The 14,856-nt window shown below is 46.4% G+C and overlaps 1 protein-coding gene across 2 annotated transcripts in view; it reads left to right on the top strand.

The window, feature by feature from the left end:
- Positions 1-14,856, top strand: part of SRSF11 (serine and arginine rich splicing factor 11) — a 235,644-nt gene that overhangs the window by 200,434 nt on the left and 20,354 nt on the right. For both annotated transcript variants that reach the window (XM_069232448.1, XM_069232447.1), the window contains exon 10: positions 10,535-10,630. In XM_069232448.1, the coding sequence (XP_069088549.1) occupies positions 10,535-10,630 (96 nt within the window). The remainder of the gene's footprint in view (positions 1-10,534; positions 10,631-14,856) is intronic.

Genomic DNA, 14,856 nt, shown 5'->3' with positions numbered 1-14,856 from the left:
CCAGGGGGGTTTTGTAGGGCACCGGGGGGGACACAAGCCCACACAGAAATTTCACCCTCAGCGGCGCGGGGGCGGCCGGGTGCAGTGTAGAAACAAGCGTCGGGTTTTCAATGTTAGTCTATGAGAGATCAAGGGATCTCTTCAGCGCTGCAGGCAGGAAAGGGGGGGGCTTCCTCTGGGAAACCTCCACTTGGGCAAGGGAGAGGGACTCCTGGGGGTCACTTCTCCAGTGAAAGTCCGGTCCTTCAGGTCCTGGGGGCTGCGGGTGCAGGGTCTTTTCCAGGCGTCGGGACTTAGGTTTCAGAGAGTCGCGGTCAGGGGAAGCCTCGGGATTCCCTCTGCAGGCGGCGCTGTGGGGGCTCAGGGGGGACAGGTTTTGGTACTCACAGTCGTAGAGTAGTCCGGGGGTCCTCCCTGAGGTGTTGGTTCTCCACCAGCCGAGTCGGGGTCGCCGGGTGCAGTGTTGCAAGTCTCACGCTTCTTGCGGGGAGATTGCAGGGTCTTTAAAGCTGCTCCTTGAAACAAAGTTGCAGTCTTTTTGGAGCAGGTCCGCTGTCCTCGGGAGTTTCTTGTCTTTTTCGAAGCAGGGCAGTCCTCAGAGGATTCAGAGGTCGCTGGTCCCTTGGAAGGTGTCGCTGGAGCAGAGTTCTTTGGAAGGCAGGAGACAGGCCGGTGAGTTTCTGGAGCCAAGGCAGTTGTCGTCTTCTGGTCTTCTTCTGCAGGGGTTTTCAGCTAGGCAGTCCTTCTTCTGGTTGTTGCCGGAATCTAATTTTCTAGGGTTCAGGGTAGCCCTTAAATACTAAATTTAAGGGCGTGTTTAGGTCTGGGGGGTTAGTAGCCAATGGCTACTAGCCCTGAGGGTGGGTACACCCTCTTTGTGCCTCCTCCCAAGGGGAGGGGGTCACAATCCTAACCCTATTGGGGGAATCCTCCATCTGCAAGATGGAGGATTTCTAAAAGTTAGTCACTTCAGCTCAGGACACCTTAGGGGCTGTCCTGACTGGCCAGTGACTCCTCCTTGTTGCTTTCTTTGTTCCCTCCAGCCTTGCCGCCAAAAGTGGGGGCCGTGGCCGGAGGGGGCGGGCAACTCCACTAAGCTGGAGTGCCCTGCTGGGCTGTGACAAAGGGGTGAGCCTTTGAGGCTCACCGCCAGGTGTTACAGCTCCTGCCTGGGGGAGGTGTTAGCATCTCCACCCAGTGCAGGCTTTGTTACTGGCCTCAGAGTGACAAAGGCACTCTCCCCATGGGGCCAGCAACATGTCTCTAGTGTGGCAGGCTGCTGGAACTAGTCAGCCTACACAGACAGTCGGTTAAGTTTCAGGGGGCACCTCTAAGGTGCCCTCTGGGGTGTATTTTACAATAAAATGTACACTGGCATCAGTGTGCATTTATTGTGCTGAGAAGTTTGATACCAAACTTCCCAGTTTTCAGTGTAGCCATTATGGTGCTGTGGAGTTCGTGTTTGACAGACTCCCAGACCATATACTCTTATGGCTACCCTGCACTTACAATGTCTAAGGTTTTGTTTAGACACTGTAGGGGTACCATGCTCATGCACTGGTACCCTCACCTATGGTATAGTGCACCCTGCCTTAGGGCTGTAAGGCCTGCTAGAGGGGTGTCTTACCTATACTGCATAGGCAGTGAGAGGCTGGCATGGCACCCTGAGGGGAGTGCCATGTCGACTTACTCGGTTTGTTCTCACTAGCACACACAAGCTGGCAAGCAGTGTCTGTGCTGAGTGAGAGGTCTCCAGGGTGGCATAAGACATGCTGCAGCCCTTAGAGACCTTCCTTGGCATCAGGGCCCTTGGTACTAGAAGTACCAGTTACAAGGGACTTATCTGGATGCCAGGGTCTGCCAATTGTGGATACAAAAGTACAGGTTAGGGAAAGAACACTGGTGCTGGGGCCTGGTTAGCAGGCCTCAGCACACTTTCAATTGTAAACATAGCATCAGCAAAGGCAAAAAGTCAGGGGGCAACCATGCCAAGGAGGCATTTCCTTACAGGAATGAAATTCCAGCTGAAACAGTAGTGACCAATGCCGCCATCAAGTTAAGATGCACAAATGAATCATCAACCACTTCAAGGATCTACTAGAATTGAGGGATGTTCTCCTGGCTCTGAAGCTCTCCTTCCACTTGGCTATACATTACCTGAATGAGCAGGGAGGAACGAGGTCCAGAGCCTCGTCCCTGATCACAGAAAATGAGATTTCAAAGTACAGGTAGGGTGGACTAATTTTTGATTCCGCATTTAAATGTATACATTGCTGTAGATTGCACTTTGTTTAAGGAGAAAAGTCAGTCTAAAGAAATGTGTGAAGGTCTTAACAAACGCAACATTTTTCCCATAGTTATACATAACTAGCCTCATAAGAGCTAGTACCATCATAGTGTACTCCTTTGATTTAATAAGAGATGGGAGGGATCTTTTTTTGTTTTTTTTTTGCCTTGGTCGAATTTCTCTTTTTACTATGTACTACAGTCCTCGATATTGCAGTAGTGAACCTTATTTGAAACGCAGCATTCCTTATGCAAAAGGTGCTACCCTCTTAGTGCCACTCAAGAGCATTTATGTTTAGAAGCTGAGTATAAGGCTGTTTCCGTGTGCCGAGTGTCTCAGACATGATTACCAGTGTGGCTCGAAAACAGCCCTGGATTTGTCAGGGACAGTCATCCACTGGATTCCTTTTATGAGGTACTGTGCTTTCAGTAACTTTGTTAGGCTTTCCCTGGTCTGTGTTGGCAAGGGGAAAGAGCCAGGTTCTAAATGAAGGTCAACTCAGTATCTACTGCAACTCCTTTTGTCTCCTTCAAAGTTGTCTGGGGACAGCTGTGTTCAGTCATGCAGGCATATTTAGGGTTCGGTCTTATGCCCCACCAACTTTAGAGTTTACCAGCCGCCACTGTATATAGCACATGCAATGGGAGAACAAAAGTCCGTAAGGCAAGCACTAATACACACACACGGACAGCTCTTCTAAGTGAGCCACAAAGACACTGTGGACCTGTGGCATCGGTCTTTTCTGTACAGGAACCTTCTGTACAATAAGCATTACAAGTGATCACCCCTAACAATCTGTGATGACAGATGCAAAGACAGTGGGGGAGCTTGTTTGCAATCCCATTAGTACATGGGCCATGGCTGTGTGTGTGTGTGTGTGTGTGTGTGTGTGTGTGTGTGTGTGTGTGTAAGGAAATGCCTCCTTGGCATGGTTGCCCCCTGACTTTTTGCCTTTGCTGATGCTATGTTTTGAATTGAAAGTGTGCTGAGGCCTGCTAACCAGGCCCCAGCACCAGTGTTCTTTCCCTAACCTGTACTTTTGTTTTACACAAATGGCACACCCTGGCATCCAGGTAAGTCCCTTGTAACTGGTACCCCTGGTACCAAGGGCCCTGATGCCAGGGAAGGTCTCTAAGGGCTGCAGCATAGCTTATGCCACCCTGGGGACCCCTCACTCAGCACAGACACACTGCTTGCCAGCTTGTGTGTGCTGGTGAGAACAAAACGAGTAAGTCGACATGGCACTCCCCTCAGGGTGCCATGCCAACCTCACACTGCCTATGCAGTATAGATAAGTCACCCCTCTAGCAGGCCTTACAGCCCTAAGGCAGGGTGCACTATACCATAGGTGAGGGCACCAGTGCATGAGCACTGTGCCCCTACAGTGTCTAAGCAAAACCTTAGACATTGTAAGTGCAGGGTAGCCATAAGAGTATATGGTCTGGGAGTCTGTCAAACACGAACTCCACAGCACCATAATGGCTACATTGAAAACTGGGAAGTTTGGTATCAAACTTCTCAGCACAATAAATGCACACTGATGCCAGTGTACATTTTATTGTGAAATACACCCCAGAGGGCACCTTAGAGGTGCCCCCTGAAACTTTAACCAACTACCTGTGTAGGCTGACTGGTTCTAGCAGCCTGCCACACTCGAGACATGTTGCTGGCCCCATGGGGAGAGTGCCTTTGTCACTCTGAGGCCAGTAACAAAGCCTGCACTGGGTGGAGATGCTAACACAACCCCCAGGCAGGAGCTGTAACACCTGGCGGTGAGCCTCAAAGGCTCACCCCCTTTGTTCCAGCACCGCAGGGCACTCCAGCTAGTGGAGTTGCCCGCCCCCTCCGGCCACGGCCCCACTTTTGGCAGCAAGGCCGAAGGAAATAATGAGAATAACAAGGAGGAGTCACTGGTCAGTCAGGACAGCCCCTAAGGTGTCCTGAGCTGAAGTGAATCTAACTTTTAGAAATCCTCCATCTTGCAGATGGAGGATTCCCCCAATAGGGATAGGATTGTGACCCCCTCCCCTTGGGAGGAGGCACAAAGAGGGTGTACCCACCCTCAGGGCTACTAGCCATTGGCTACTAACCCCCCAGACCTAAAAACGCCCTTAAATTTAGTATTTAAGGGCTTCCCTGAACCTAAAGAATTAGATTCCTGCAACTTACAAGAAGAAGAGGACTGCTGAGCTGAAAACCCCTGCAGAAGAAGAAAGAAGACACCAACTGCTTTGGCCCCAGTCCTACCGGCCTGTCTCCTGCCTTCCAAAGAAACCTGCTCCAGCGACGCTTTCCCCAGGACCAGCGACCTCTGAATCCTCAAAGGACTGCCCAGCTTCAAGAAAAACTAGAAACTCCCGAGGACATCGGCCCTGTTCCAAAAAGACTGCAACTTTGTTACAGAGGAGCAGATTTAAAGACCCCTGCAATCCCCGCAAGAAGTGTGAGACTTGCAACACTGCACCCGGCGACCCCGACTCGACTGGTGGAGAACCAACACCTCAGGGAGGACCCTCCGGCGACTCCAAGACCGTGAGTAACCAAAGTTGTCCCCCCTGAGCCCCCACAGCGACGCCTGCAGAGGGAATCCCGAGGCTCCCCCTGACCGCGACTGCCTGACTCTAACATCCCGACGGCTGGAAAAGACCCTGCACCCGCAGCCCCCAGCACCTGAAGGATCGGAACTCCAGTGCAGGAGTGACCCCCAGGAGGCCCTCTCCCTTGCCCAGGTGGTGGCTACCCCGAGGAGCCCCCCCTTGCCTGCCTGCACCGCTGAAGAGACCCCTTGGTCTCCCATTGGAAACCCGACGCTTGTTTCTACACTGCACCTGGCCGCCCCCGCGCTGCTGAGGGTGTACTTTTTGTGCTGACTTGTGTCCCCCCCCCCCCCCGTGCCCTACAAAACCCCTCTGGTCTGCCCTCCGAAGACGCGGGTACTTACCTGCTGGCAGACCGGAACCGGGGCACCCCCTTCTCACCATTGAAGCCTATGCGTAGGTGGTTTACTTACCTGCAAAACCTAACAATACTTTACCTCCCCCAGGAACTGTGAAAATTGCACTAAGTGTCCACTTTTAAAACAGCTATTTGTGTTTTATGTGAAAAGTATATATGCTACTGTAATTATTCAAAGTTCCTAAAGTACTTACCTGCAATACCTTTCAAATGAGATATTACATGTAGAATTTGAACCTGTGGTTCTTAAAATAAACTAAGAAAATATATTTTTCTATAACAAAAAACTTTTGGCCTGGAATTGTTTCTGAGTGTGTTCCTCATTTATTGCCTGTGTGTATGCACAACAAATGCTTAACACTACTCCTTTGATAAGCCTACTGCTCGACCACACTACCACAAAATAGAGCATTAGTATTATCTCTTTTTGCCACTATCTTACCTCTAAGGGGAACCCTTGGACTCTGTGCATGCTATTCCTTACTTTGAAATAGCACATACAGAGCCAACTTCCTACAGTTGTTCACTCCCAACAGGACAAAATGTCACTATTAAGCGCGGTTATTTAAAAAATAAAAAATATGCCTATATACAAATAAGGCCATCTTTACCAGCTCCGCACTGCAATATCCCTAGTTTCATTGATGTAGGCAAGCACAGTTTCAGATTACTTTATAGGTGCACCCAGGGGAAGATATGGGTAAACACAGAAGGGTTGTTTGTATTCCCGGTCACTATTATGGTGATCTATAAGGAAAATTCATGACCCTTCAATTGGAACTCCGAGGAAGGCAACAACAATCCCTATATAAAGGTGAATTCATCTTTACCAGTTACACACTGCATTATATACACCAGTTCATTGCTGTAGCCAATCACAGTTTCCAGGGTATACAAATACACAGAAGAAGAATATATAATGACTATCTCCCTCTGCACAGTCACATGTACAGCAGTTAAAGGTCATGGAAGGGGGGTGGTTACACTCAGTGACACTTACTTCTACCATTGTTTGCAACTCTATTTGCTCCTTCTAGGTTTTCAATCCTTTTACTCAACCAACTTCTACTGAAGGAATATATCTCATTCAGAGGGAGACTTACTGAACACTACTAGCAGATCACACACCCACAAGGGCCACACAACATTTTTTTTTTTTTTAACCAAGGGAGCCTGCCCTCGCAACACAAAGTAAACAGGCAACGCTCTACCTCACTAATTTATCAGTAAATACGGTGTTTAGCACCAAAGACAAAAGGCGAGTCAGCTTCGGTACAGACCATTCTCGACCACATGTTTGGGCGTGGCACCCTCAACCATTATTTTTCACCAAAATAAAAGGCAAGGCGACTTGGGCGTGGGATACCTATCTCGACAAAAACGGGGCGTGGCAACCCAAAATAAAAGTGCAAATCGGCTCCTATTAGGGACACTGATATTGACACCTTAAAGGAGCCGGCGACTCTTCAAAGGGTTTTACTGTAACCTCCAGATGTGCCACAGGGGGCCGGCAGCTGGGGTTGACAGCGACCTCTAAATACACCACAAAAATGTGATGGGATGACACTTCACCACATAAAACACATGCACCCACACAAACACAGTGAACAATCATCCCCTCAAAGCATACTCATGCATATTATATAGCAAGGCAAAGCTTATGGGTGGAAACCACACTGTAGGGAGGGTCCTTTAAAACATCTGACCCTCCTACCAAGACAATAAAATACAAACTCTGTTCTTGCCGGGTTGCTTTTTCCTTAGAACACATACACACCTTCATCTGCCCAAAGTAGAAAGGTTGCACCTTTCAAAGCAATATAATATATGCATACATATTCAGGACAGAAAATACTATTTCACATAGTTTGTCCAAAGCCCACAGTACACAGGAAACTGAAGGGTAATGTAATCCAGTTGGCGGTTGTTACTATTTTCTTAACTAACACTTGACCACACAGCATAAATTATTTTTCATAATTCACTTATGCTGGCCCAGAAACCAGCATAATATATATACACACATGCATACAGTGCAGATTGGTACTTAGTGAATACCCAACTCCCACTATAACCATAACAAGGGAGGCATCTACTGAATGGGGAGCATACACTAGCAATTTTAAAAAAACTCTGAGATCTGTGAGATCCAGAAATTGTAAAGCACATACATCTCCCACAACTCTAAGGTTCACATAACGGGCAGGGCGGCGGTGACCTAAAACGGGTATGAGCACTTTGGTTACCAAAAATGAAACCTATTCCCAAAGGATATTTACATATATGGATACCCATAAAGGTACATATACACATTAGTGGTATATAAATAAATTTGGATTTATATATGTTTGTATGTATAGATGTGAGTGTGTGTAAATGGTACCATAGAAAGTCACTTGTTATAGAGTTGAGAGTGGATCTGAGAGTGGGTGCGGTGCGTCAGTATCTGAGTGGGTCTGTGTGTGGGTGCATGAGGGTCTTAGTGGGCTTGAGTGGGTTCATGAGTGGGTCTGAAAGTGGGTGTGGAAATCAGTGGGTATGTCAGTGGGCTCATGAGCCTGAGTGAATGAATTAGTATATGAATTAAAAAAAAAAAAAAATTTCTTTTTTGCTGCTTTGTGATTATTCACAAATATCACGCATGAAGAAAAATCATCTTAAATCCATAATGTGACCCTCAAGCACCCCTACAATAACAATCCTGGGGTCAGGGTACCTCCACCCTGACCCCCTATACTACTTTTCATTTTGTTTTTCTCTCCCTAGGGACCTTCTCCCATAATATAAAAAAGTGAATTGACCCGAAACTTTCCTTCTGCAACAAGAATCGCCAGGACATTTTTTTAATTTATTTTTTTAGAAAATTTGATGAAGATTCATCAATCGGTGCCAAAGATATAGGCAAGTCAAAATAAAAAAAATTTTATCTATGGAAACATGGTCCTAACTATAACTACCTAGTGGCCACCGCCAGGGTGTTTTTTAATATAAATATATATGTTCGATGGTTTGTGTAGCTGCAGATACACAAGCTATGCATAGCTCTTCCGGCATGTAGTGTTGAGCTTGGAGTGTTACAAGTTGTTTTTCTTCGAACAAGTGTTTTTGGAGTCACAGGATCGAGTGACTTCTGCTCCTCTCGGTTACAGTGCGCATGGACATCGACTCCCATGTTAGATTGTTTTCTTTTCGTTGCCTGGTTCAGACACGTTTCATCTTGCTCCGATATTTGAGTAGGAAAATCATCTCCTAAAACCTACTTATTTGTGGGTATTGTTTTGATCGCGTTTCCATCTAGCATTGAATCAGTAGTACTGTCGGAACCTTAATTTCGCCCTTCGTGGGGGGTGCCCCCGAATCGGGCCTACCGCGTGGAAAGCGTGATGATCGGACTCCATATCGATTGTGCCCTCTGTGCCACGCGAAGAACCCATATACAGACCAATACCTGGTTTGTAACTTGTGCCTTTCTCCAGACTTTCGAGAGGAAGATTGTGAAGCCTGTTGATCGTTTCGATCAAAGAAGACCTTGAGAGATCACAGGACCTGAAGACTAGAAATGGCGTTGAAAAGCACCAAACAGCTCGACTTCATGGAGGAAGAGCAGGCGCAGACAGCAGTCTCCATCTGAGACACGGACTCCGAACAGGAATCTGAAGACAATAGACCCATCACGGCTGGCCAACATGCATGCGCACACACGTCTTATAGTGATTAGTATGTGTTCTCCACCATGTGTATATATTATCGGGCAAGTGGTAAACCACACAACGTTTTTTGTTGGAACTGCTGGAATTTTACTCCCTCCTTCACAATGGGCAAATACTGCTACATAATCAGCGCATAGTATGGGAATTTAGAAAACCTCAATGCTGCAAAAGAAACTCGTTACCTACCTGTAACAATTTTGCAGCTTGAACTCTTCTAGATTCACATTCAACCCTCCCACCCCCCAGTGAAGGAGAAAACTTACAATAGATAAAATAAAGGTGTGATATAAAAAAAACAAAAAAAACTGAGGCCACAGTTCCTCAACCCAAGATGGTACATAATTATAATTTTAAAAAATGCTACACATCTTATTATATCAGATGGTATTTCATAATAATGTCACATATACTCAACTACATAGTTCATAAAGAGAGGGAAAAATAATAAATCCATAAACAAATCATAAGAATACAAATACTAATATTCTCTTCATTTGTGGGTCAACAATATATGTACCGAAACATACATAGAAAACCCAACAAGCACTACCCTTTTTTCTAGGGAGAAAACTAACCCTGCACATTCACCACAATAGAAACACACAAATATTAAACCGAATCAACTTCCGACTCCAACCACTAGATGGCGGGATTTATGCATACTATAGGAATCTAGAAGAGTTGAAGTTGCAAAACTATTGTTACAGGTAGGTAATTAGTTTCTTCCCATCGTTTATTTTTTTCTTGTAAAGACTTGTAAATAAGAGTCCGAATTTGAACCAAGTTTATCTATGGTTTGGATGTAGAATGATTGGCAGCACTGCTTCAGATGGAACAGAATAAGACACATTTCAGAGCCTAGATTTGTCCACTGTAGGGTTCCTTATAGGGCACAGTTTGTGAGGAGATAACACAGTTGCATGCAAAAATCTGCACAGCTGCTCAGTTAAGTGTTTTAAAATTCCTGGTTCCTTCAAACATCTGGCCCCTCATCTTTCTAAGCCGTACAAGACTGCTCAACAGGAGGGAGGGTGTTGGATTATGTACTGTTATTCAAGCAGGTATCTGCTGCTGTTCCCCACTTGGTTGCTCTGCAGCAATTTGCTGGAGACACCCTTCACCAACTTCACTGGGTTTGCAAATCCAGACGTTTTACCCTGCAGACTACTGAACATGCCCCATAACCAGTTTGACAGGATTTCAGTCCGCTCTGAGTCGCAAACTCTGGCATAAAACAGAATGGAATGTTATAAATGGTTTACTGGTCTCTGTAAATTGAGGGAATGCGGTAAACAAATTGAACTATAGTAGTATTAAAGTGTTGCAGGAGAAGCATTCACTCTACTTGTTGGGGGAGGGGGAGATAAGGAAGTTGTCAGTGTAGCATAGTGAGCGCTATAGAGCTGTTACTTGGGACCCTTTCAAGAACAGGCTGGCGCTTTCATCACTCGAGCAGTTTGGCTTGTTTGCTTTCAGATTCGCTACAATCGTTCCCTCTTGCATTGTTTGTCTTCCATACTGCACAAAGCCGATCTGTCAAAAAACTGCACTAGTGTGACTTGTTGCTTTGAATGACTTGCAGAGACAGACGACGCAGAAGAAGCAGAAGTGGCTCGAGGTCTCCCAAGAAATTACGTTCTCCTAAGAGAAAACCATCAAGATCTCCTTCTCCTAGAAGGTTTGTAATGCATACAGTGCCTTTATGGTGCATGAATAATATATTTATTTCAATCCAGGGGCTTTAAAGTAAGCATGTTGCATTGTATCAATTTGCTTCGGTCTGTGTGCCAATGTTTTGTGTTAATGAGTTCAAGGTTGCTTTTGTTTATCGTGTTTCCCCAGAGTAGTTGATGGAATTGAATCACCCCTATTGATTAATAATATGATGAACTTTTTTATGCTTAAAAACTTCCTTCTGCAATCTTTCGATATTCTGGGTAATAGAAAAAACTACCTTGACAACTGCATTTTCGGTTCATGTATCAGAAATGTGCATTTCTAACACATTCATTTGCTTTAGTAGGATACACACTCCCTTTTAACTAAAGAGTCTGATTGAATGAGCGAGTGTAATGTTAAAGATCAACTAAAAACAGTAGTGTGAGCAGTAGAGCACAGTATCCTCTCTGAATCGGTTCAGTTCCGAAGCATTTTACAGGATTGATCATGTTTTATGCAAATTAATGATGAAGGAATAGTTTTTGCTGTTTACAAAGATAATGTTTATCAATACCAAATATGCATGAGTCGCTACCTACAGTATGACTTTAACTGAACCGCTCGTATTGTGTTATTTACAATGAAAGGTGAGTAACCCTAAAACTAATAAAACCCAGAAAAACGGTTTCTCAATATTTTGCACACTGGAAGAAATGTATATCTGGTGGCAGAAGGCCCTGCTTTTCTTTACTCCCAATTGATTGTTCAGGCAATTTTTACAACTACCAGCATAGTTATTTAATTCAGAAACTCCCTAAGATCAGCGGACTTAAAATTGTTTCGAAAGTCAAAGACCATAGCCAGAAGACTGCATCACTACGAAATAAGATTAGCCATTCAGGTGCCCTCCTAAAGAACTATATTGTAGCATCTTCCTGAAGGTCCTTGAATTACCCAGTCACCTGATCCCAAAAAGTGTACATCACTATGCAGAAGACTAACCTTTTCTCATGAATGAATAGCAGTTCAGAGGGTAATATCTGAATATTAGTTTCTGATGGATACTTGTAACCACAGGTTCGATGGCATCTGTCGCTGTAGATACGCATGTTTTGCAATAGCTCGCCATCTGGTGTTGGGCCAGAGTGTTACTAGTTGTTTTTCTTCGAAGAAGTCTTTCGAGTCACGGGACCGAGTGACTACTCCTTTTGTCTCCATTGCGCATGGGCGTCGACTCCATCTTCGATTGTTTTTTTTCCGCCATCGGGTTCGGACGTGTTCCTGTCGCTCCGAGTTTCGGAACGGAAAGTTAGCTAATTTCGGAAGATTTTCGTCGGTATTGTTGCGTTCGGGATCGGCGTACCTAGATTCAACACCGCATCGAAGATCGAAGAGCTCCGGTGCCCTTCGGGGGTAGTTTTTCGATCCCCCGTCGGGGCCTGGTCGGCCCGACCGCGTGCTGAAGAACGCCGATGGAACGGACCCCGTTCCGTTTCTGCCCCAAATGCCACAATAAATACCCCTATACAGACCAACACTTGGTCTGTAACCTGTGCCTGTCACCTGAGCACAGTGAAGACACCTGCGAGGCCTGTCGTGCGTTCCGGTCCCGAAAGACACTCCGAGACCGTCGAGCCAGGAGACTTCAGATGTCGTCCGCGCCGACAGCCCACCGAGAGTTCGAGGAACAGGAAGAGGAAGGTACCTTCTCGATCCAAGAATCGGACTCCGAAGGATTCGACGATACACAAACCGTGAGTAAGACGTCGAAAACCACACAGAGGAAGATTTACAAGGCCCAGGGGACGCCACTGCCATCAGGCCATGGCTCCACCCATAAATTCGGTGACCGACCGTCGGCACCGAAAAAGGCCCAAACAGTGCCGAGATCGTCCGACTCCGGTCGAGACACCGGCACGCAGCCTTCTCGGGACCGAGAAAGTGCTGGAGACAAGCCTCGACACCGAGATGCCGGTGTGGACACGGCTCGACGCCGAGACAGCGGCACCGAAGAAGATAGGCGCCGAGAGGTTTCGGCCCCGAAAAAGAAAAAAGTCACCTCGGAGCCGAAAAAACACGCAGACAGGGTTTCGGTGCCGAAACAAACTGCAAGCGACCCAGCTTCAGGCTCTTATACAGAAGAGCACTCGCTAACCTCACAAATGCAAAAGCATAGGTTTGAGGAAGAGCTACAATCAACTGATGTGGACCATACGCAAAAGCGTATTTTCATACAGCAGGGGACAGGAAAAATAAGTACCCTTCCCCCCATTAGAAGAAAGAGAAGGTTGGAGTTCCAAACTGAACAGACACCACAACCAAAAGTGGTGAAAAGAGTTACCCCACCACCCTCTCCTCCGCCCGTGATTAACGTCTCACCAGCACGAACTCCATCACACTCCCCAGCACACACCACCATAAGCCAGGGTGACCAAGATCAAGACGCATGGGACCTATACGACGCCCCAGTGTCAGATAACAGTCCGGAGGCATACCCTACGAAGCCATCTCCACCAGAGGACAGCACCGCGTATTCTCAAGTGGTGGCTAGAGCAGCACAATTTCACAACGTAAGCCTCCACTCAGAACAGGTCGAGGATGATTTTTTATTCAACACACTCTCCTCCACCCACAGCTCATACCAAAGCCTGCCTATGCTCCCTGGTATGCTCCGGCACGCAAAAGAAATCTTTAAGGAGCCGGTCAAAAGTAGGGCAATCACACCAAGGGTGGAAAAAAAGTATAAGGCGCCTCCTACAGACCCGGTTTTCATCACTACACAGCTGCCAACAGACTCTGTTGTTGTAGGAGCAGCTAGGAAAAGGGCCAACTCTCACACATCTGGAGATGCACCACCCCCAGATAAAGAAAGCCGCAAGTTCGATGCAGCTGGTAAGAGAGTCGCAGCACAAGCTGCAAACCAGTGGCGCATCGCGAACTCCCAGGCACTACTTGCGCGCTATGACAGAGCCCACTGGGACGAGATGCAACATCTCATTGAACATCTGCCCAAGGACTTACAAAATAGGGCAAAACAAGTGGTTGAGGAGGGACAGACCATTTCCAACAACCAGATCCGCTCCTCCATGGACGCTGCAGATACAGCTGCACGGACAATTAATACATCTGTAACTATCAGAAGGCATGCATGGCTCCGAACGTCTGGATTTAAACCAGAGATTCAACAAGCAGTTCTCAATATGCCTTTTAACGAAAAAGAACTGTTCTGTCCAGAAGTGGACACAGCGATTGAGAAACTCAAAAAAGATACGGACACTGCCAAAGCCATGGGCGCACTCTACTCCCCGCAGAGCAGAGGGAATTACAGCACATTCCGTAAAACACCCTTTCGAGGGGGGTTTCGGGCTCAGAGCACACAAGCCAGCACCTCACAAGCAACACCGTCCAGTTACCAGGGACAGTATAGAGGAGGTTTTCGGGGACAATATAGAGGAGGGCAATTCCCTAGAAATAGAAAAAGATTTCAGAGCCCCAAAACCCCTACTACTAAACAGTGACTCACATGTCACTCACCCCTCCACACAACACCAGTGGGGGGAAGAATAAGTCATTATTACAAAGCATGGGAGGAAATCACTACAGACACTTGGGTTCTAGCAATTATCCAACATGGTTATTGCATAGAATTTCTACAATTCCCTCCAAACATACCACCAAAAGCACAAAATTTGACAACACACCATTCCAATCTCCTGGAGATAGAAGTGCAGGCACTATTGCAAAAGAATGCAATCGAATTAGTGCCAAACACACAAATAAACACAGGAGTTTACTCACTGTACTTTCTGATACCAAAGAAGGACAAAACGCTGAGACCAATCCTAGACCTCAGAGTAGTGAACACTTTCATCAAATCAGACCACTTTCACATGGTCACACTACAAGAAGTATTGCCATTGCTAAAACTACACGACTACATGGCAACTTTGGACCTCAAGGATGCTTATTTCCATATACCAATACACCCATCGCACAGGAAATACCTAAGGTTTGTATTCAAGGGAATACATTACCAATTCAAGGTACTGCCTTTCGGATTAACAACCGCACCAAGAGTCTTTACCAAATGTCTAGCGGTAGTCGCTGCACACATAAGAAGGCAGCAAATACATGTGTTCCCATATCTAGACGACTGGCTAATCAAGGCCCATTCGTTAATAGAGTGCTCAAATCACACAAATCATATCATACAAACCCTCTTCAAACTAGGGTTCACCGTCAATT

This window comes from Pleurodeles waltl, chromosome 4_2 (assembly GCF_031143425.1).
Source record: "Pleurodeles waltl isolate 20211129_DDA chromosome 4_2, aPleWal1.hap1.20221129, whole genome shotgun sequence".
Taxonomy (NCBI): Eukaryota; Metazoa; Chordata; class Amphibia; order Caudata; family Salamandridae; genus Pleurodeles; species Pleurodeles waltl.
This window is presented reverse-complemented; position numbering and strand designations above follow the sequence as displayed.